General features: G+C 35.6%; 1 protein-coding gene across 1 annotated transcript in view; it reads left to right on the top strand.

The window, feature by feature from the left end:
• The first annotated feature begins 2,263 nt into the window (after window positions 1-2,263).
• The window catches only part of KCNH7 (potassium voltage-gated channel subfamily H member 7), a 480,494-nt gene continuing 460,438 nt past the window's right edge, over window positions 2,264-22,319 (top strand). The window contains exons 1-2 of the mRNA XM_049773364.1: window positions 2,264-2,504; window positions 4,068-4,298. Coding sequence (XP_049629321.1) covers window positions 2,429-2,504; window positions 4,068-4,298 — 307 coding nt within the window. The 5' untranslated portion in view covers window positions 2,264-2,428. The remainder of the gene's footprint in view (window positions 2,505-4,067; window positions 4,299-22,319) is intronic.

Genomic DNA, 22,319 nt, shown 5'->3' with positions numbered 1-22,319 from the left:
ACATAAGGGACACTTGTTTGAATTCACACTTATATTGCCTATTGCTGAATGCAGATGACACAGTTGCTAAAGACAACTTCAAAGTCAGCACCATGGATAGCACCCAAATTTTGCTCTTGGGCAAGGAATCCTTTCATTTATATTGGAAAAATATAAAGCCCTGAATTGGAGAAGAGCACCTTTCTATAATCAATAATAAGATATGTACAAACTCAGGGAATTTTAAGCCAGTGTAAAAGCCTAAATATTGTCATAGATGGCTTCCTTTTAAGTAAAGATTATTAACAGGAAAATTTAGCATTCTCAAGCAAGTCTAACATTTATAATTCCTTTTCATTGTTGTTATAAGCAATATAACATATATAGGTTCCTTGATGTTGGGAATGGGTGGAAAGTGTTTTCTGGAGCATAACATGAAAAATCATTATGTGTATACCCTCATTTAATCCACATTATTTCATCTCACACTCCTGCTCAGGACATCTCAGTCTCATTTTCATTTTTTTCCACTCCGAATTTAATATATGCCTGAGACAAAATACGAATCCTAGTGACTCAAGAAACAGTCAGAACAGGTTAATATTCCACAATCTTCACTCCCAAATAAACTATTGTCAAGACTCGCTTTTTTTTTTTAATCAGGGCTCTGTACTCTAATTAAAACCTAGGAATACAGGTTTGTTAGAGTTTTGTAAATTGTAGAGATAGCAAATTTCAGTTTTTGAATGGAGCAGGGAGAAGGGTGCCTTTCACGTTAAAGAGGAAATAATATAAATGAAGTGAAAGAAGCTTGAAAAACTTGAAGAATTACTTAGAAAACATACTTCTCACAGAGATTGATTGGGCAAGAGGATTGTTTGGGCAGAAGTGTTATGTAGACTATGTAATTTGCGCTTTTGCAGGCTCTGAGAAATAAGAACGAAGAGGCTTTTATTCTGCCTTTGCAATTGTTTTCACGCTCCTAAACAAGATGATTCCTATAAAAGGGAGAGAAAGAGAAAAAAAATGGTGTGCAGAGAGGGCTCAGAAGAGTGTCAGGGCAGGTCACATCAGGGCTGGCAACTCTTAGCCCCACCCACCTTTTGTTCCTTCCCCTCGCGCCCAGCCAGCCAGCCTCTCCCACGCCAAACTCTTCTTTTGTACCATTTCCTCCCTTGGTCCCTGGCCATCTCCCCTGCCAAGCAGCATCCAGCACCTGGAGACCCAGTCACGCCCTCCCTCCCTCCAACCTTGCCACTCCTTTGAGGGTGCAGGCGGTGGCTTTGGGCATGCTCAGCTGCTCCCTCACCTTCAGTCTTTGGGAGGCGCGGTAGTGAGAGCGGACCAGCAGCAAAAGAGTTCGGTCCTACTGAGCCCACCTACGCAGAACCCAGAGGAGCCAAAGTAGCTGCACCCTGAGGCTAAACCTGCACCCCTCAGGGGTTCCTTCACCCACCAACACAACAGTTTAGAAGCATGCCTCCCCGAGAGGACTGACAGTCTCCCCCTTCCCACCTGTCCCGTCTTTTTTTTTTTTTGCAGTTAAGATCCTGGAGGGAACCGTGCCTGGAGGCCATGCGAATCACCTTGCCAGAGTCACTATTTGTCACTGAGTTTTGGAGATTTCTTGGCTGGCCTCCGCTAAAACAAACGCGCTTGAGTAATCCGAGCTGTGTGTGGGTGCCCAAGCTCTCAGGATAAAGGGATGTGTGTGTGTGTGTGTGTGTGTGTGTGTGTGTGTGTGTGTGTGTGTGTGTGTGTGTGGTCGCGCGCTCATGAGCCCTTGGTGCACGCGTGTCCGTGTGTGTGTGTGTGTGTGTGTGTGTGTGTGTGTGTGTTTGTGTAGGGGGAGAGGGCGGAGATAGAAACGTCAAACACCCCTCATCTCATCCCCACCTCCTCCTCCGGGCCTCCTTTTCTTTCTCCCTTCCCGGCTAAAGCTACCCAAGTCTTCCACCCACCTCCCCACCCCGTCCCCCACTTCATCCCGCAGCCCTCCTTGCAAGCTCTGGGGTAACCGCCAGGTTAAGCCCATTGGCACTGGGAAATTGGCGCCGTTTTGGGAGCGGAGAAACAGATCGATTGCCCTTGTGACTCCCCACCCTCCCCCACCGCTCCCCCCAACATCCCAGCCTCCTCCCCTCTCCCCGCCTCCTTCCCTCTCTCCCCTACCTCCCGAGCCCGCGCGCTCTCTCGCTCACGGGCTGTCTGTCTGGGTGCGAGCCCCCCCCTCCCCATCCCTCCCGAAGGTGAGGAGGAATGGATTGGACTCCCCTGGAGAAAGCGGGTGTCTGGAAGTGGTGCTAATGGGAAGAGCTCCCCGGTTCCCAAAGAGGATGCTCTGCCACAAAGAGCGGCTGGCGCGCGGATCTGGGCTCTTCTAGCACAGGAGACATCCCGGGAGAACTCCGGAGCTCGGTGGAGCGCTCCTCGGAAGACCTGGGTCAACATGCCTGTGCGCAGGGGGCATGTGGCACCCCAAAACACATTTCTCGGCACCATCATACGGAAATTTGAAGGGCAAAGTAAGTTCATTTTGTTCTCTTCTCTCTTCCTTGCTCTGTGCTTTGATAGCGCTTGCAAGCTTTTTTGGGGGGTGCTGGTGGGGGAAGGCAACTCTGACTCCGTTAAGTTCTTTGGGGAAACCGAGCCAGAAGGTTCGAAGGGCTGCAAGAGGGTTCTCCCTCTGATACTAATTTTGATTTACATTATAGATTATGGTCTCCTTTCTAGGAGGGCAATTTGATCCGCACTCCCACCGCTCCATTATCTGACTTGCTACTTAACGTCCTACTCTTCTACTATCTTAAAGGGAACGTACTAGTCGAACATGGGGTTCTATTTCCAGGTGGCTTCGTTGTAGACTTTTTTTGAAACTCCGGAGCAGGGTAGGCAGAAGGTACTGTTGGATCAAGGGATAGTATACTTGGTAGCAGCGATGTAAATGATCACACAAACTATTATTTTTACCTTGGTTAAATTGCGAGGTTGAGATATGATTGAGATGCTTACTGGTTGTTAGTAAATAGAAGCTAAACTTTGCATTAAATCATGCAAATATAGTCCAGGAAGGATAATTTGGAGAAAACATTATCTAATCCGATCCATGCTGATTCTCAGTAAAAACAGTTCAGTATTCAAAATATTTCTGACCTTTTACTACTCCCTGAAATTTCTATCCAGAAATTTGAACAACAATCCCCCAAAGACTAAAGGAAGAAAAATTTTAATATTCTAACACAAGGTATATATTTTATATATTAATTGGCTATTTGGCGTTTATTTAATGTTCCTTACAAATCCACCTTTATGTTTCACATAAAGCAGCTCTTAGGCACTTCATCTCCTGACAGGATATGATATTATAGTACCTTGTTCACAACAAACACTTATGTCCTGGCTCACATTCTACCTGGAAATGATAAATATAATTTGTTGTAAAATTAATTATGTTCTTAGCCTTGAATCCCTTATTAGTAAGCAAAAATGTAAGATTTCTCCAAATTAAAAGCGAAAGAATGTTAATGTATATGTGTGAATATTTTTACATATTGATTATATATATAAATAATATATATTATTTAACTACTAATTAATATGTTATACTTTTATATTTAAAAAAGGTGCTATAAGTAGAATACAGAAAATATAGATCTGATAATAACTACTTTGATAAAGTTGTAATGTAAGGGCCGAGATTAAGGTAAGAAAGCTGACAAGTGCAGGGCATTTCACCAATTGAACTTTGAAAATAGTCACCTTATAATTAAATGGCATCCTGGAAATACCTAAGGGCCAGCCGTGCTTGACTGAATATGCCATAGGATCCCTGAGAGTTGTAGCACTTGAAAACTGGAGCATTAGGGAACTATATTCTCACACCTTAAAGTATAGATCCTTTATATTTTGTCAAAACTACTTACGACCATCAACTTTGCACTTAAAGTTTTAGTTTTATTTTTAAAAGTGGGCAGATAGCAATTGGGAAGCACCTGCAATCCTGATCACTTATGCAACAAATTGCTCGTTCTTAATGGGACACTTAAGGAAGCTTTTACAAAGGTATCACTTTATTTTTTTTTTTTCAGATAAAAAATTTATCATTGCAAATGCCAGAGTGCAGAACTGTGCTATCATCTACTGCAATGATGGGTTCTGTGAGATGACTGGTTTCTCCAGGCCAGATGTCATGCAAAAGCCCTGCACCTGTGACTTTCTTCATGGGCCTGAGACTAAGAGGCATGATATTGCCCAAATTGCCCAAGCTTTGCTGGGGTCAGAGGAGAGGAAAGTGGAGGTCACCTACTATCACAAAAATGGTAAAGTTCATTGATTTAGGATGCCTTATATTTGTTTCTATTGAAATGAAAAATTTTCAACTGGTTTAGAAAGTTCATATGCAAAGGAGACTCAAGTATTCAAATATACATGTGTGCTTTATGGTTGAAATTAGAAACCAACAATTCCAAGTAGTCTCAGTTAGTGAACTAGCAGCAAGAGGTTTTATTTTTTTTTTTGTGAAAAGATATTTTATATTTGAAAAGTGTAATAACTGATTGTCATTAAGGACAAAGTGTCAGATATTAGTTTTACTCACTTTTATGAGATTAATCATGCATTAACTTAGCATTGCTAAGTCTTGTGTAGGGAAACCACACACTTTAATTTTCTTCAACCTGAAAATATTTCATAAAGCAATTCCTCTTGAAAAACTGCATAGAAGCTAAAACAGTTACAATTATATTCTATTATAATTGACTTTTAGTTCATTGATAGGCTATTTATCTTTTTTTTTTGGCTTTTTTATATGTCATATTAAGAATGACATAGTGGAACTTTTAAAATTAGTTGTTAGAATTTGATCATATGTATTCAAATAATGAACATTATTCATGTTTGAGAATTTTCTGAAATCAGAAATGGAGGAAAGGAAATAATAGTATTTGTTTTTACAACTGGTTACAAAACTGACATCTCAAACTTAAGGTCATACCTCAAATTCAAGGGCAATCCTTTATTTCAGGCTTGCTGCAGAAGCATAAATAAGTTACACTGATAGTAATTTTCAAAAATATATTTTAGAAATGTATTCACTAAATATTTATTACATACATATTTATGTAAATTCACCTGTATGAATATTCAGGTATTTATATTTTAAAGTAATACTACACATTAAGTTGACACTTTAGGGTTTAAATCATAAAATATGCAAAGTGCAGTTTTTTATTGGCAGTACATTAAAATTTATTTTGCTTTATGTTGATATAAATAACAGTTATCAGAAATTATCTTGAAATTATTTGATCACTCAAGATGTTTTTATTAATGAATGATGTGTGATATGTTATAGATAATAACCAAATGACTCATCATTTGGTGAAATACAAAAAACAAATTCCAGAAGGAATGTTTAAGTTATCTGCTTAAAAAAATAATGACTGTATACTTCATTATATTAATTGTGCAATTCTTAACTAGTGGATGTACCATAACATCAGTTTGATTGGGTATGCATGACTAAGTATTCTTGAAAAACAGGTTTGTAGAACTTTAATCTGCATTAATTTGGAAAGAAAACAATTGTATTTCTATCATAGAGATATTTTTAAATATCTTATTAAAATTCTTTTTTTTTTATTTCCCATCAATAGTGTTGCCTTACTATCTATAGCTCAATTGCTCTGTCTTAAAGCAGTTTTTAGCTTAAAGCTCTCACTACTTGGTCTCACTACAGAGAAACTCATCCCGTGTGTGTGTGTGTGTGTGTGTGTGTGTGTGTGTGTGTCTGATGCTGTCAGTGTAGACTTTGGGAATAATTTAAATGCCTGGGATTCTTCCTAATCTGAATATTTATCTGATGTCAGGTACTATAATGTATTTTGAGCTACTGTGGCCATTATTTTTTCTGTACTATTCAAAATGCATACAGCATATATAATTTAAGTATAATATTAGTATGATCTCTGTGGGTCACTATATTTTGAACAATAGGGTCAAATTGAGACTTTTATATATAATAATGTAATAATAATGGTGTTTTAAGTCTAGTTTAACTTGATTGTGTATAAAATGATCTTGAAATACCTTAGAAAAATGTCATGTAGTATCACAAACATGAGTGTAAAATTTTCTGCAATGGAATTATCTGTACACCAATAAATGCAAGTTTTCCTGGGTAATTTTTTGAATATACAAATTAAAACCTTCCTAATTTAAACTAGAACCCTTTATTTGGAAGCTAGCTTAGGTGTACAAAAATCAACCTTAAAGGACTATTTGGTTTCTTTTGGCTGAATTTCAAATGTGGCTCAGTTTATCGCTTTACTTTAATATTATGTATAGGAAACAGGAGGTGATAGGTTAAACTTTCTCCTTTTTTTCCAATTAAAAAAGATTTATCTGAATGTCCCCTTTAAATGGTCAGACATAATCAGACTTATTTTCTCTGAATTTATTTAATATTTTTCTTTGTTACTAGTTGCTTCTATTAACATTACAACTGCCAGAGTTTGTGAAGTTCAAATACTTTGAGTGTCTTACCTTTTAGAGAGATTAGGTAGACTGTTGTTTTTAAATGCAGGAAGAACTAACATTTTCTTTGATGTGTTTCCCAGAATTTGCATCACTTCTTATTATTCAGCTTAGTTTTCTGGAATTCTTTGTTTCTTAAGTATGCACATTAATGTTTTCTTCACTCATTCTTTAACAGTTCACAGTATTATAAATAGTGATAAAATAGTATAATGAACAAATTAACCAAAAACTTGAGATAGACTGTGTCCACTTTTTCAGTTCACTCATAAGAGGTATTTTAAATTTAAAAGGTATGTTATTATTTTCCAACACGTGTTTTCCTAAGTGATAGCGACTTCCAATACACATTAAATCTGTGATCTCTGCAAAAAATTCAAATCAATGAGTGAGCTTCAGGATCATCATTGTGAATCAAGACTTTATACCATGTTCCTTTATGTGATCTTACTAGGTGCAATGGAACTTGCTGTTTACCAGAATATCAAAATTTAAATACCTAGTTATTCGCAGTTAGGATATTTGACAGCCTTTCCTTTGAGGATTGTATTTTACAGTTTAAGTCATTATTGCATAAATCATTCTTGGCAGCTGTGAAATATTGCTTGAGGTGATAAAGCTGTAAATCTTTTGACATATAAACTCTAATTATACAAAACTATAATTATGCTGAGGCTTATATAAGTACAGACATATATTTTAATAGCATAATACATTTCCTTTTCAAACACCGTTTTTGGCAATACTGATTGAGAAATAGCAAGCTCTTTTGGTTATTAACTTTTTCAAAGTTTGGAAATTATGATACTAGTAGAAAACAAAAAAATGGTTGGTCACTCATTAATTTTTTGTTCATCCAGTGCATGGGTGTCATGGAATCATTAATTAATTGAGATGATAGGTCACTTCATACATGCTTAAATATGTATGTGCGTATATATGTATATATGTACATATATATGATGTTTTGCCTTTCAATTTTCAAGCAGTTCTGCACATTTGGAAAAATTTCTTCAAGGGAAATAAAGGTCTTAACTCAGTAGCACAACAGATCTTAAATTGCACTATTTTTAGAGGTCAGCCTGTTCCTGTATTTTTCCCATTGTGCCACCCTACATAGTACAATGGCAATTTTGTTTAAAAATCAGAAATGTCACTATCTTTGTGTGCTTTTAAAGAAGTACAGGATAGGAAGGGCTGAGGGAAGTCCTTCCCTATTCTACACAGGGCACCAGTCATGCTGGGACCAATACAAAATTTCAGAGGCAGCATTTGATTCAGCTGAATTCAAGAAAGGTTTGATAATATTGAATCTACTATCTCTAACAGTCATGTGAAAAAAAAAAAGCTTACAGAAAGTGCTGTTTTGATGTCAGGAAAGGTGAATAAAGGTGAAAATATGTACCAAGTGCCTCGAAGATAATGTTTAGACATTAAAGGAGAAGTGTAAAATGCAAAGGACTTATACAGCCTAATCTTTGCTGTCAGCTTATTTGTAATATAGAGTGACCATTGTTCATTTCTGTCTTCTAAATTCCAGAATGTTTTAATAAAATTGTTTCTAAATGAAAAAATACATTTTAAATACAAAAGCTTTCATATGTATAACTGAATTTAGGGTTTAGTGCCAATGTTTATTCCTAATGTGTCTATGAATATTTTTGTCATTAGTATGTAAAAACTTATTAAAGAAACATGGAGTTAAAAAATTAATAGGATTTTTCTCACTTGTACAAACCCTTGTTCTTTGAGACATATTTCTCTCTTCCTACACATTTCACTAAGTACATATTTTAAATAAAACTATTTTGTTTCACAAAAATAAAATGGATGGCTCAAGTGAAAAATCTTATATTAGTATTTATGTTTTATGGCAGATAATATTTGACTTTCCTAATTCCTAAATTGTGTGGTAGATAAAGATAATAGCTTTTCAAGACAAAAATAACTTTATTTCTGTGCATGTAGTATAAGTTATAACTTAAACTTTTAAGGAATACCTTACCTAGATTTTGTTTACATTCATTTTAGCTTTCTCTTTTTACAATATTTTGCTCTGTTCAATAGAGTGTAAATAAACACCAAAAATATTATTTACTTAACCTCATATAATTTTTTTTGTTTTTTTGGGCCACACCTGTTTGATGCTCAGGGGTTACTCCTGGCTAAGTGCTCAGAAATCGCCCCTGGCTTGATGGGAACAATATGGGACCGGGGGGATCAAACTGCGGTCCTTCCTGGGCTAGTGCTTGCAAGGCAGGCACCTTACCTCTAGTGCCACCTCGCCGGCCCCAATCTCATATAAATTTTATATACTTTATCTAATGACATCTAAAAGACTAGATGTTATATGCAAATTAAATTTAATCAATTATATTAATAATAAAAAGAACATAATAAGAAGTAATTGGATATTTTCCATTCAATTTTATCCTGACTGAAAATTGCAATGTACAAAAAATGTGGGTGGGTTCTGTTCATTAGTCCCTTTCAACACTCACCTCACCATACCTCTAAACAACTCTGCTGCTTAAAAGAATCCCTGCTGTCTGCTGGCTTGAGAGATAACCATTCAGTTATTTTCACACCAAAGGGACTTGAAAAGACAGTCTGTGGAGTGCTATAGGTATGGCTACACGTGGTCAGATAAATTGGCTTCTCTGGCTTTTTTGGCTGATAACGTTATATCTGTTTTTATTTGATTTTTTTTAGCTGTATTCATTATCATTTGGGATTTGGGGCCACAAGTGACTGTACCAGGGCTTACTACAGGCTCTGTGTTCAGAAATCACTCCTGGCAGGGCTTGGAGGACCATATGTGATGCCAAGATCAAACTAGGGTTTGCTACATGCAAACCTTAACTCCAGAACTATCTCTTCAGCCCTGTTTATTTAACTATAAATAGCTCTGAATCAGTTACTAGCAGTCAGCAGCCAGGAAAGCCCTAGGATAACTTAGTCATAGGAAGTAGAACTTGCAGTATAAAATGCTAAATCAACATTTAGTTAGCAACCTAAACTAGAAACATAGGGAGACATTTTATATTTTTCCCTCCTCATTTCATTCTTAAACCAAGTTGTTCACTATTCTTTTTAATCATTACATTGAAATATCTTCTAAGGCGACCCCTCCTTTCTCTACACTTGCCAAGTGTTTCGTTAAAGCCTTCTCATCTTTCTTTAAGTTTTGAAATTTTTCTGCTCTAATACATTTCTGCAATGTCACCACAAAGCTGTTTCTAAAACAAGAGTCATCTATCTACACCAATGAGTTATTTGAACCAGGCATTAATGCATATGAATTTGACATTTTAAATAAGTACAACTATTCCACAATAGAGATGCTTGAGGTTTCAAGGAGTAAAAATAATTCAACATATTATGTTGTAACATGAAAAACTTGCTCAAAGTTGAAATAACTTTGAACAAAACAGGGCTTGATTTTGTTATGAACTGCCTTGCAGATAGATATAGTTTCCAAGAATGAATCAACATTGAAGAAAAAATTAACATATATTCTTACTATCCCCACTTTATAAAACAGACTGAGTAAATTACTAAATCAGTCACTGTTTATTAGTAAAAAATAATGTATGTCTGGTGTGGATGTTTACACATAATACATACTCAGTATACATTATAATTATAAAAAGCATGCATATATACATATTGTCAATACTATTTCTCCTATAAGACTATGTTTTATTTTTGAATAATATTTATTAGAACAGGTGTTATTTGACTTTATAGTCTGAAATAACTCATGTATTTTTCTATTGCATCAAGGCTTGTGATTCCCCTTTAAAATGTTTCTTTCTGTGCAATAAAGAATGTGAACTCTTGGGATAAGACTGCTCTCACTCCTCATCTTCAGGAAATCATTTCATTCTTCCAAAAATCAGATCAACAGACTTATCTGTAAAGTCCTTCCTGATGCCATCATTGGCTGCCCTAAAATTAAATTTTCTCCATGTTTATATACTTGCTACTCGACTCTAGAGTAGTACCTGAAGTTTATTACAAATTATTGTAATAATATTTTATGAATTATTGTAGTTAGCGATATATTTTGGGCTTTTTCAGTAAGTGTAATAGTCTCAGTTACATTAGAAGGTAGCATCTGTACCTCATTTAAATAGGTGCTCAATTAACACTCATTCAGAAAATGAGAAGTGGTATGAGAGCGGGGGAAATAAGAAGTAATAGGTGTGTATCCTATACTTTCCTCTTCTTTCTTAAATGTTAATGAACTATATAATTACAGAAAATAAAAAAGTCTTCCCGAGGTTAGCACAAATCAGGAAGCAAGAACTGCTCTCTGTTCTCTTTCTTCTGCTAAAACAACGTCTCACACACTCTATTTTCTTTGAAATAGAAGTAAAATAGGCTGTGTTGTTGGTTTGTAAGCATAAAGTTGAGTGGAGGAGAGAGAACCAGGTTCCTGTCGTTGGCTAGCTTGTAAAATAATCCAAAAATAGATTGCATCACGCTCAACCCAGCAAGTCTCCCTAACCCACACTTCTTTACTTTTTCTGCTTTTTTTTTTTTACTCCCAAATGACCAGCCAGAAGATATTGGTATAGCAGGTAGACTCACTACATTACTGGATTTGTTTTTTTCTTCCTATTTCACTTCCTTTTACTTACAAAAGACAAATCACTTCCTTTTTTGTATTAAGGATCATTAAGCATACTACTTTTAATTTACCTTTTTTTAGAGGTATTTAGAGGTTAATTCTTGTACGATGTTAGAATATATGTTTAGATAATAGCAGTAACTGGCTGGATTCAGAAAGATTTACAGAGATTTTATTTCTCAGAAAGATTATTGTTCTCTGTGTTCAAAGCAGTCGTTTGAATTCTGTTCTGTGAAATCTGTAAAGACACAAGGTGATGGGAATAACAAAAACTATTGGTTCCAGAATGATAGCTCAGAGGTCAGGGTGCACTTTCCTGTGAGAAAATGATTACAAAAACTCTACTAATTTAATACCTTGTTTGTGTGTTTGTTTGGGACCATGACCAGAAGTGCCCAGGACTTACTCTTGGCAATGTGCTGAGGGATGACTCCTGGAGGTGCTTAGGGGACTATCTGGGATTTCAGGGATTCAAGTCAGCAAGGCAAATGCCCTATCTGCCATAATTTCTCCATAGTTTCTAAAACTTCTCATAGATAAATTCCATTTTCTTTAACTCTATTAACCAGTTATATTTTGGTATGCTTTTGGCCACACTTGGAAGTGCTTGGTGCTTACTCCTGGTTATGTGCTCGGGGAATGCTCACTCCAGACAGTGCTTGTGCAATTAGATATTGTGATGGGGATTAAACCAGGTTGTCACATTAAAGGCACGTGTGTCAACCTCTGTACTATCTACTTCTCTTAATCAACCAATCTTTATCTTCATCTGTATATACATTATGAATATGCCCTCCAGACTCTAGTTCCCAGGGCATTAGGTCTTGGGCTTTGGGTTCTCACACAGTTATAGTCTCAAAGAACAAATGTCAGCTGAGCTATAATTTTGTGAATGTATGTCCGCATCTGACATGTCCGCATCATTCATGTTGACTGTAGATTTTTGAGAGTTGTGACCTGTACAACAATGTATAATAGTTACTTGCTGAACCTTCATCCTAGTTATGTTATCTAGACCAAGGTGTTCCTTAATGCTTTGGGCCAGACAATTTTGTTGTCTGGTTTTGTCTGGTGTTAGTGTGTACATCTGGTATGACCATATCTTCGGTAAAATTTCTGCATTTCACTGAGGGACCAAGGTTTTAATTTCTTGAAATCCAATTATATAATATGTAATGTATATAATATACTATTGTGAGATATATGTATCTTTATATAAGATGAATATTATAATTGCATATGGGTATAAAATATTGAATTTCAAGAAGCCAGCTTATATACTCCTATATATTTTTATAATTGCACCAATTTATTTTTATTGTTTACTTAAAATTATTTTAATTTTATTGTGGCTGTTGTTTTGTTTTCGGGTCACACCCAGTGACACTCAGGAGTTACTCCTGGCTCTGAGCTCTGAAGTCATTCCTGGCAGGCTCGGGGGACCATATAGGATGCCGAGATTCAAACTATCAAACTACCGTCCTTCTGCATGCAAGGGGATTCAAACTACCGTCCTTCTGCATGCAAGGGGATTCAAACTACCGTCCTTCTGCGTGCAAGGCAAATGCTCTATTCTTTACCACCCTTAAACACCCTACTCTTTACCACTCTTTTTAATAGGCGCTGTGCTTCTTGGCCCAAATGATTAAACATTTTGCTCACTTTCTATGCAAATTACTCTATGTTAAATTATTGACAGTTTGGAAAATAAAGGTTAAGCAATTTTGTAATGAGCAAGTTGAACTTCGGAGAAGTTAAAGTGCTAGCAGCCATGCAGGATAGCAAAGACAATGTATCAAATATAAATTTGTCTCTGTTCATAACTATATATCTAAGAGTGATACGATTGTTAAACTTACCTTCATCCTATAGGGAGTAATTCTAGCTTTTAGTCATGAAATTTTACAGGTGATTTGAAGTGATACTATCAATTAAATTTTTTGAAGAGTAAATGAAGCAAGCTTAATTCATGTTTTCTTTATTTTAAAAAGTGAAAGCCTACTTAGATACTTGGTTTTGGTAGAATAAGAATAAACCTTGTGCAATTGCCAATGGTATTATCAGTCTTAAAAGTTATCCCATTTTGGTTGAAATATTTTACAGACAATTTAGATTGGGGACATTTTTAGTTAAGAGTGCCATGCTACTGGAAAGTTACCTCTTTTCTCAGTTATCCAAAGAAAATTTCATATGGTGGTTTGAATAAGTAGCAGGCATATTTTATTGTAATCACTTTTCTTTTTATAATGAAGCTTTGCTTTCTGGTAGAATTATGTAATTTGCAAAAATGTACCTTTAGAGTTTAAAAGGGAAGTAAATTTTACTGATGTAGAGTGTCTCTAGCTTATAGTAAAGTGCTCCAGTTTTCTTCATCTTATGTCAAATATCTGTTTCATTATCCACCTTGCTGCCGTGTGCCTTTCAACTCTTTCTGAATAGTGCCTTTCTCTTCACTGCTCAGGCTGCTAGAAATCTTTCTGGCAACTTTATCTATAATTCTTAATATTTTCTACTTGCTTCTACTAGAAGACTTCCGAAATTACCTTGTAATAATGAGTTTCTATGTTTGTCTCTTCTACTCAATGTTAAATTCTATAAAAGAACTCACTAATGCAATATTTTTTATTAGAGGAAACAAAATGAAAGAAAAAATGTTCATAAATACATAGATTCATTGATGACAATATAAGGTTATAAACTTTCTAGAGAATTTCTAGAGGTCTCATTTATTAATTTACTCCAACCTGTGACATTTTGTTAAATATAAGGCTTAAAAAGACCAACAACATACAACATATATTGAGTAGCTTAATAATTTACTGCCCTATGGTTTATAGATTAAAAAGCAATGCACTCTGCTATTAATAATTTGTAGATCCTCCAAAAGAGCATAAATGATTTTCTTTTTTAGTTTCTTTAGAAAGAGTGATACAAATGTTCAAGACAGTGCAGACATATTTTCATGTTAATATGGTCAACTCTATCTGATGGGGCATCTTCAGGCCAATAAAATAAAAGCTCAACATTTTAAGAGTATGTTAAAGCTTGTTAGTCATCTAGTTCTGCCTTTGTTGAATACACATAATAAAATACTGTAAAACCTTACAAAATATTTTACTTTTTTCCACATATTCACAACAGTCTCATATTTACTACATATCTAAATTTTATCCCCAGGTCTGAGTCATGGATTGTAAGGCCTGTAAGGTATCAGCAAACACTTCATCAATCACATCCTGAAACAGTACTTCACCACTTTAGCAAGGACTTCATATCTTTACTTTCTCAAAGCAATTTAATTCTGCTAGAAAAACTAGAAAAACACAGACAACAAAAAGGAAAAAAATCATCTTGAAACTGAGAGATAATTACTATTAAAAGTAATCTGCCTTTATGCAATTAAATACTTAACACCTTTTTTTTTTCTCTTTCTTTTTTTTTTATTATGACTGAATTTCATTACACAGAATTATTTACGATACATAGTGACAATGAATGAAGGCTTTCCCACCACCAATGTTGTCCTCCCTCCACTCTTGTTCCCAGCATGTCTCCCACATCTCCCTGCTTTAGCCCCCAGAATCCTAGTGCAAATGGTCTCCACCTTACAGCTTGTTATAGGTTGAGTATCTGTTTTGTTTGGTGTTCCAGTCTGGTCATTTTTTATTTACACTACATGTTCATATGACTGGTCCTGGTATCATTCTTTTCCCCCTCAATTGATGAGGCTGAATGATTCAAATTATGCTATTCTGTTGGAGATAAAAAGGTTAAGAAAAAGAGGAGAAAAAAAATTTGGTATCAACTACTAAAAAAAAAAAATCACCGAATAATATCCACAAAAGTGGAAAAGAAAGAAAAAGTGGGAGAAAAAAGAGAAGGAAAATAATATCAAAAAACAAACAAAAAATAAAACAAAACAAAACCAAAAAAAGTGCTGCAGTGGCAGGGTTTGTGTTACCCCACCTTTTTTTTTTTTTTTGTATAGGCACAGTAAGTATTGAGGAAGGAAGGAAATTCCCATGACCTAAGAGATTCAGGGTTTCTCCACTATTGAAACATATTGTCATAGGAACAACCACTGGCTCCATACCTTCTCATTGCCATATCCCAGAGGTTTTTGTTTGTTTGTTTGTTTGTTTGTTTTGTGGTGTCAGGAACTTTTTTTCTCTGTTGTGGATGAGAAAATAAGGCCACTATAGCAAGCAATTTTGGTATTTGCGCAGGTCCTAGGACAGGGCCTAGGATAGTCTTTAAGGTTCTAGATACTGTTCCTCCATTGTTGGTGTGTTCAGTTTTCTGTATCATGTGCTCCATGTTTTTGCTCGTGCCCTAAGCTGAAGTCTAGGAAATTATGGTTCCAATGGTTGTGCTCAGTCTCTGTTGTCAGAATTGGGCCTCTGTACTAAGAAGTCTTGATTTTTGTAAAAGACCTGGGCTATAGCCTAGGGTAGGGTTTTCCTTAATGGTCTCAAGGTACATTCTGCCCAGTCACAGTTGTCAAAGTCAGGTTCTGTAGTTAGTGCTCTTATTTTTCATAGTTCAAAGGACGATACATCTTCTGATTTCCACTTAGTGTTAGGTGATGTGATAGGACCTCCTGGTCTTAGGTCAAGTTGTCATTTCCTCGCTGTCCTCGTTGTCATATTAACACTGGCATAAGTATATCTCCCAACGCAGCTTAGTTCCTGGTGTTGTTGCATGGGTTTGTTTCAGTTCTACGTCTGGGATCTGGGATTTGAGAATGAACTAACACTGTCCAATCTCGTGGAGACTGAGTTGTATCCACGTGACATATGTCCAGGATGGGAGGCACCCTTGTATAAACAGTGTGAGTTCTTATCCTTAGAAGATAAGATCTTGTGTCTGAGTCCATGATTTCCCTTTATTTACTGTGCCTATACAAAAATGTATGGTGTCCTTTTGTATTCTTACACCTTATTTTTAACAAGACAAGCATGGTCCCATAGTCTGTTTTCCTCACTGAGAAATTCATTTTCAAAATATGCACATTTTGGAAAGGAAAGGAAGGAAAGGGAAGGGAAGGGAAGGGGAAGGGAAGGAGAGGGAAGGGGAGGGGGAGGGAAGGGAGGGAAGGGAAGTGAGGGGAGGGGAGGGAAGGGAAAGAGGAAGGAAAGGGTAGAAAGTGAGGGAAAGACAATCCTGGTGGGTCTTCAAGGCCACACCTGGTTAATTGGGCCCTGGGGGGAGGGGGGCAGAAATTCCTCCCTAGGCATCCAAAAACTACAGAGGCTCGGCTGGGCTCAGAGTAGTCCGCATGCCAGGATTTCTGGGTGTCTTTGCCTGGTATGTTGGGGGCTCTGGGCAGGACAGCTAGCCACAGGTCCCCTGGGCTGAACACCTAGTCCAGGGGACCAAGGTTCCCCCAATCCTGGTGGGTCTTCAAGGCCACACCTGGTTAATTGGGCCCTGGGGGGAGGGGGGCAGAAATTCCTCCCTAGGCATCCAAAAACTTCAGAACCGCGCGGGGGCTTATGCCCCCGCGCGTACTTCATATACTTCATGTTTTCAGAATATTTCTTATTCTTATGTTATGTTTTGCATATATAGAATGTTCACTTTGTATTCTACCCTTTCCCACACCCATACAAAACTCTTTTTTACTCCTTAACTCTCTAACCCCCTCTCAAACATCACTAACCTACATTACTCTTTTTACTTCAGTAGTGTACAATCCTAATCACAGTCCAAAGCTGTCCATTGTGTGTGACAACCCCAAACTATTTCAAGATACATAAAATGGACACGTATTTCTTTAGAATATTTTGTGGTTTTTTTCGGACAGCTATAATTCTTACTAAATTTTGTCTTATACAGTGATGATTCTAACCACTTTTTATCTTCTCTTTTTGAGCTGTTTAACAAGGAATTTTGGTGGAAGAGTCCCCCAGTTTAATGCTTATGATTGAACCATGTCATGGGAATCATTGGAATTGTTCTTATGGCCCCCATATGCGCCAATAACACCACGTGGCATTGCTTTTGTATTTGCATAGGCACATTAAAATGGGAAAATACTATACATACAAATAAGATCCTATTTAATAGAAATTGGAACACACAAATCTTGTAGTGCAGAGAGACCTTACACCCTGAACATTGACATAACGACCTGGCACAGACCTCAGAAGAAAGGGCATAATCCATTCTCCCCTGAACCAGGGAAGCTATCCACGAAACATCCAGGCTGGTCTATAACATCACCTGGAAGCAATCCTCTACCACGGAAGACCTACACTGCTCAGACTTTGACCTGCTCAAAAGAGACTTCCCTTAACATTGAGAAGACTTAACAATGACAATGACCTGCTTACAGGACAGGGCTCCCTGCATTGCCCTCTGATTGTGAGGTGAAAGGAGAGGATGCTCCACATCCTGACTTCAATGTAAGATATGCAGATTCCAGGATCTTTAATACAGAAACATGATACCAACAACAGAGACAGTGTGAAAAATAAAAGTGTGTTGGCACTACAGACAATGTATTGGATTGGACGATCTAGCTTGCCTGAAGCCTAGACTTGGTCTTGTGCCAGGAAACTTCAGGGGTCGGGTCTCTTTGTACTTAGGCCAAGGTTATTTCTTTCCATGTCCCTCATATTTTGGTGGGCCTATGCAAACAACAATTGCCACTCTAACACCATTTTTACTGTGCTCCTTTGACTCTAATCCTTAAAAAGAACTCACTTAAAATTTGAGGTTAACGTAAGCTAATATGCATGTATATGGAAATGTAAGAAAATACTATGCCTGTAATGTTTAAGGAGTTACGTAAGTTTTATGGCTTTACATTGCTTTGTGTACTGTTAAGAAATATTATAATGTGTTACAATCTGGGGACTTGAGGGACAAAGCAATTGTACATGGATTCTGTCTTATTTATCTTAATGTTCTTTGGCTGAAATTTCAAAGTTAAGATATCAGCGAGGGGACTTCTGAGAATTATGTTATGGGTGATTGTCCTTCCACTGTAACTTTACCTTGTCCTCTTTCTTTGCACCCTTGTTCTCATAATTAAAAATAAAAAAAAATGAAAAAAAAAAAAAAAACAAAATATGCACATTTCAAAAATGCATATTTAATATTTTATAACATGGACTGCCCATAAATTATTTGAACAGTCGTACTTAATTATATTGACAGAATAATTGGCTACTAAAACCCTACAATGAACTGATTTTAATATTGATATTGCTTTCATTTCTGGATGCCACCCAGAAGGGCAGAGGGACTACTTCCAGGATGGTGTTTGGAGGATTGTGCAGTTCTGGGGGGTCAAAATTAGCTCTCTTACATGCACAGCACATACTTTCACCCTTTAAATTCTCTCTCTAGCCCTGGATGTTTAATTGTTTTAGCTTTTTAGCATTGTATTGATATATGAAAAGCCAGTATAGGCATGAAGCATGTCCGTTGCTTTTTCTTCTTAGTATCTTACTTCTAGAAATGTAATTATTGAGTCAATAAGGATACTGAATTTTAAAAATCTTTCAATATGTCTTAAATTATACTTCAAAAGAAAATGTACTTAACACATTTATTGTGTATAATAAAACTTGACAAAGTTGTGTGGGTTTATGTTTACATACATGTGTGTGTATGTGTGTATATGTACATGCATGTGCATGCCAAATCAGGTGGTGTTCAGGACTTAATCCTGGTTTAATGCTTATGGATCACTCCTGTCAGGGCTTCGGAATAATGGGGTGCACAGAGTTTGTCATAGCAAGAAAAATACCCTACTATGTGCTATCTTTCCAGCCCCAAACAAATCATTCTTTTAAATTTTTGTTTATCTAATTCAAAGAATATCACCTTATAGGACTACTTGTATTTTCTCTAGAATCTTTACTAAGGATTTTATGTAGAGCAGCTGAAGAGATAGTAGAAGGGCAAAGTGTTTTGCATGCAGCTGACCCTTGTTTGGTCTCCAACACATAGAAAAGTTTTGTGAACTCTTCTGAGAATAAGTTCTGCACATAAGACCAGGAGTAATCCCTTGGGTACAGACAAGTGTGCCCCTCCACCAAATAAATGTGCATACAAATACTAGCAGCATATGAAAAAAAAAAAAGGCAGTACTCAGTATTTCCAAATATAGGGGTTAATGGAACACTCTCAAATAGCTAATTATCCTGATGAGCTCCCGTTTCCCATCCAAGGTCTTTTAAAAACTGATCATTCTCAATAATTTGCTGGAAATGTTTCAAGTCTCAACTTTAGAGGCTAGTATCAATTGTGTGTTCTTTGCAGACTCCCTTGCACCCTATCTCATTTTTTGTTGGAGTCAGTTAGATTTTAGGTGATTTCTAATATTTCTTGTTATCTATGTAAACTACAATAAAAGATATGGTTAGTGAAAATATTTCCTCAGTATGTGAATATCCATGTATAAAATATAATTACATTTTTGTAATTATGCTTAGATTCACAATAGTAGGCACACTGATAATAAACGAATTCTAAAAAATGTTTGACTAGGACATCATGTAACAAGTGAAATGTATTCATAAAACATAAGTGACTTGGAAATTCAAGTTTACACAATAATGTGAGGAAATATGTACCTGACAGAAACAACATATTATTAGATAATATAGATAACTTTATTCTGATATAATACAGCTGAAATGAGTGCAAAGAAAGATCATTCTCTTCCCGGACTGACTTACTTAACCAAGACATGCAGAGCTCTGGTAATATGATCTTCCTAGCTGTGACTCAATTCTCAAGTCTTCCCTCCAGGTGTTCTTTATAATGAATGTCATTTAACCAAGGCTAGGTAGGATTTATGGATTCCCAGATTGCTGCTCTCAGAATTTACTCCCCAATGAAAGACTACACAAAAATGCCACTAATGATGCAGAACTTCAATTTTCCTGTTAGCTAAGCATCTATTCACTCATTCTAAAATTGCAGAACATTTATTTTTAGGACTTTTTTTGTAGTTTGTATTACTAGGGTGAACAGAAACATCCTGATGAAATTTTATGTCCACCAACATTCATTATTTTAAATATATTCACAACAATGAGGGGATAGAGTTTTCCATACAACAGTTTGTTTTAATTGCTGGTTCCTCTGAGGATGCCAATAATTTCAGTGATTAATTTCCTCCAGAGAATACTTCATTTTTAAGATTCCTACTGGTACTTTTGGTTTTTTCTTTATTTTTAAATATGCAAGGGATGTTGATGATGTTCTCTAAGATCTCACCGAGTAAGAATTTATGAGTCTTTATCTTTCTTTACTAATAAAGGATAGACTGAAATTATAGTTGAGCTAAATTCAGCAACAGAAATAAAAATCCATCTCAAATGTAAGTAAATAAATTGAAAAAATTTCTAATGACAGTAAAAATTTTTTCAGAAGAGAAAGCTTATATATATTTTAGTTAGAAAAGCACATGTTAAGAATTTGAAAAGTAAAATAAGGAAAGCCTGAACTTTATAGCACTTTAACTACATATTGGAATATCTAAAAAAGACAAACAAAAGAAATACCAGACATTTAATTTATTCCTGAAGAATTCAGATATGCTAAATATATGTCTGTGACTCCTCAATGTATATATTTGGAAATCTAGATACTTAAAAAAAAGATGACATTATATAACCAGACGGTCTTTCCTGCTCCCAATTCCATTGTTTGAAATAGAAATAATTTATCTCTTCCACACCCACAACCAGTCGAGCCACAACTCAAGTGAAATGTCAGATTTTAATTTAATTTTACATTAATTATATTTTTATTTTAGTTTTTACCCACTGTTATGCTTGTTAACTTTAAAATTAGGCTCTTTTATACCCAATATCTTGACTATGTATATTTTATCTAGAATTCAGATAAAATAAATAATAAAGTGTTATCTGGCACATTAGTTCATATTAATAAAGGAATTTCCAGAACTAAATGAGTCTAAAATATATTAAAGCACTTACAGTAGTTCCTGATAACTAGTAAATGCAATGTAATTGTTGACAAATAGTAGGAAAAGAAAAAACATGCGATAATAGATTATGGTTAAAAACAATCCAAATTGACATCACTGGCCAGTGTGGGGGTCTTGTTGGCAGATGGATTAAAGTATTATTAAACTTTAAAAAAATACTAAATAAAATCCTCACTAGGTGCTGTATACAAAAAATTTTTGAATTGCATATGTGAATAAATATATAAACCAAATTTGACATCAATGCAAGAAGAGCAAATTAGAAATATTTATAGAAAAACTAAAATGTGTATACTCAGGAACATCATCCTGGCTGGCCTTTATCAAATGTTGTGTGTAATATATGTTGAATGATTTAAAACTGTTGAAACTCATGTTAATGAACTTTACACCAAAATATATTTGCAGTTTGAGTTACTTAGATACTTATGTTTGGATGTATGCATACAACTGTCTTTTCATTACACTATTCCCAATTCTAAACATCAATTAACTACATAGAATTTATTTTATGGATATAAACACTCAAATATAGGTTTTGAAATTAGGGTGTTTATATAATTTATTATTTAAAGCAGTTATATGTTTAAAATAAAGGAGTTTATTAATAGTTCCTATAAAAGATGAAGAAAAGTGGTGCTTCAGAGAAACTATATTTATAAATACTCTAAATATAGCCTATTTGGTACTGTGATTTAGGTTTTTCAAAATGCCTGCCTCTTAATGACAGAAAATCATGAACCTTTTTAGGTTCCTGAAACTGATAAGATTAGAAATATAGCCACTCATTCTTGCAATGCCTAAAATGCTTGCTATGTAGACAAAGCCAATATCTTGCAATCTGGAGAAATGAGTCAGAATTCCTCTAAAGAATATATTGCACTTGCTGACCCCTGTGAAGAAAAGACTACACATGAATCTCTTCATAAATACCATTCTGAAAGCTTTAGTAAAGGAATTAACCTTAACCACTTTGTGAATTGCAGTGAGTCATGAGAGCAGTGTGGACTAAAGGTAAAAGAGATTGAATTCATTGTTGTAAGACAGCAAACATTTATAGGATATTTTGACTCAAAGATTTTGAAAGGATCTTTATCTTGAAACCTGTTAAAGCAATGGTTGTGTGTACGGTGTGTGCATAGCCATTTTATTCCAGATTTTTTTTGTTACGCCTTAATCATACCTCTTAGTCTGTTA

The sequence above is a fragment of the Suncus etruscus genome, chromosome 5 (genome assembly GCF_024139225.1).
Source record: "Suncus etruscus isolate mSunEtr1 chromosome 5, mSunEtr1.pri.cur, whole genome shotgun sequence".
NCBI classification, from domain to species: Eukaryota; Metazoa; Chordata; class Mammalia; order Eulipotyphla; family Soricidae; genus Suncus; species Suncus etruscus.
The sequence above is the reverse complement of the archived record's forward strand: the minus strand, read 5'-3'. Positions and strand labels throughout refer to the sequence as shown.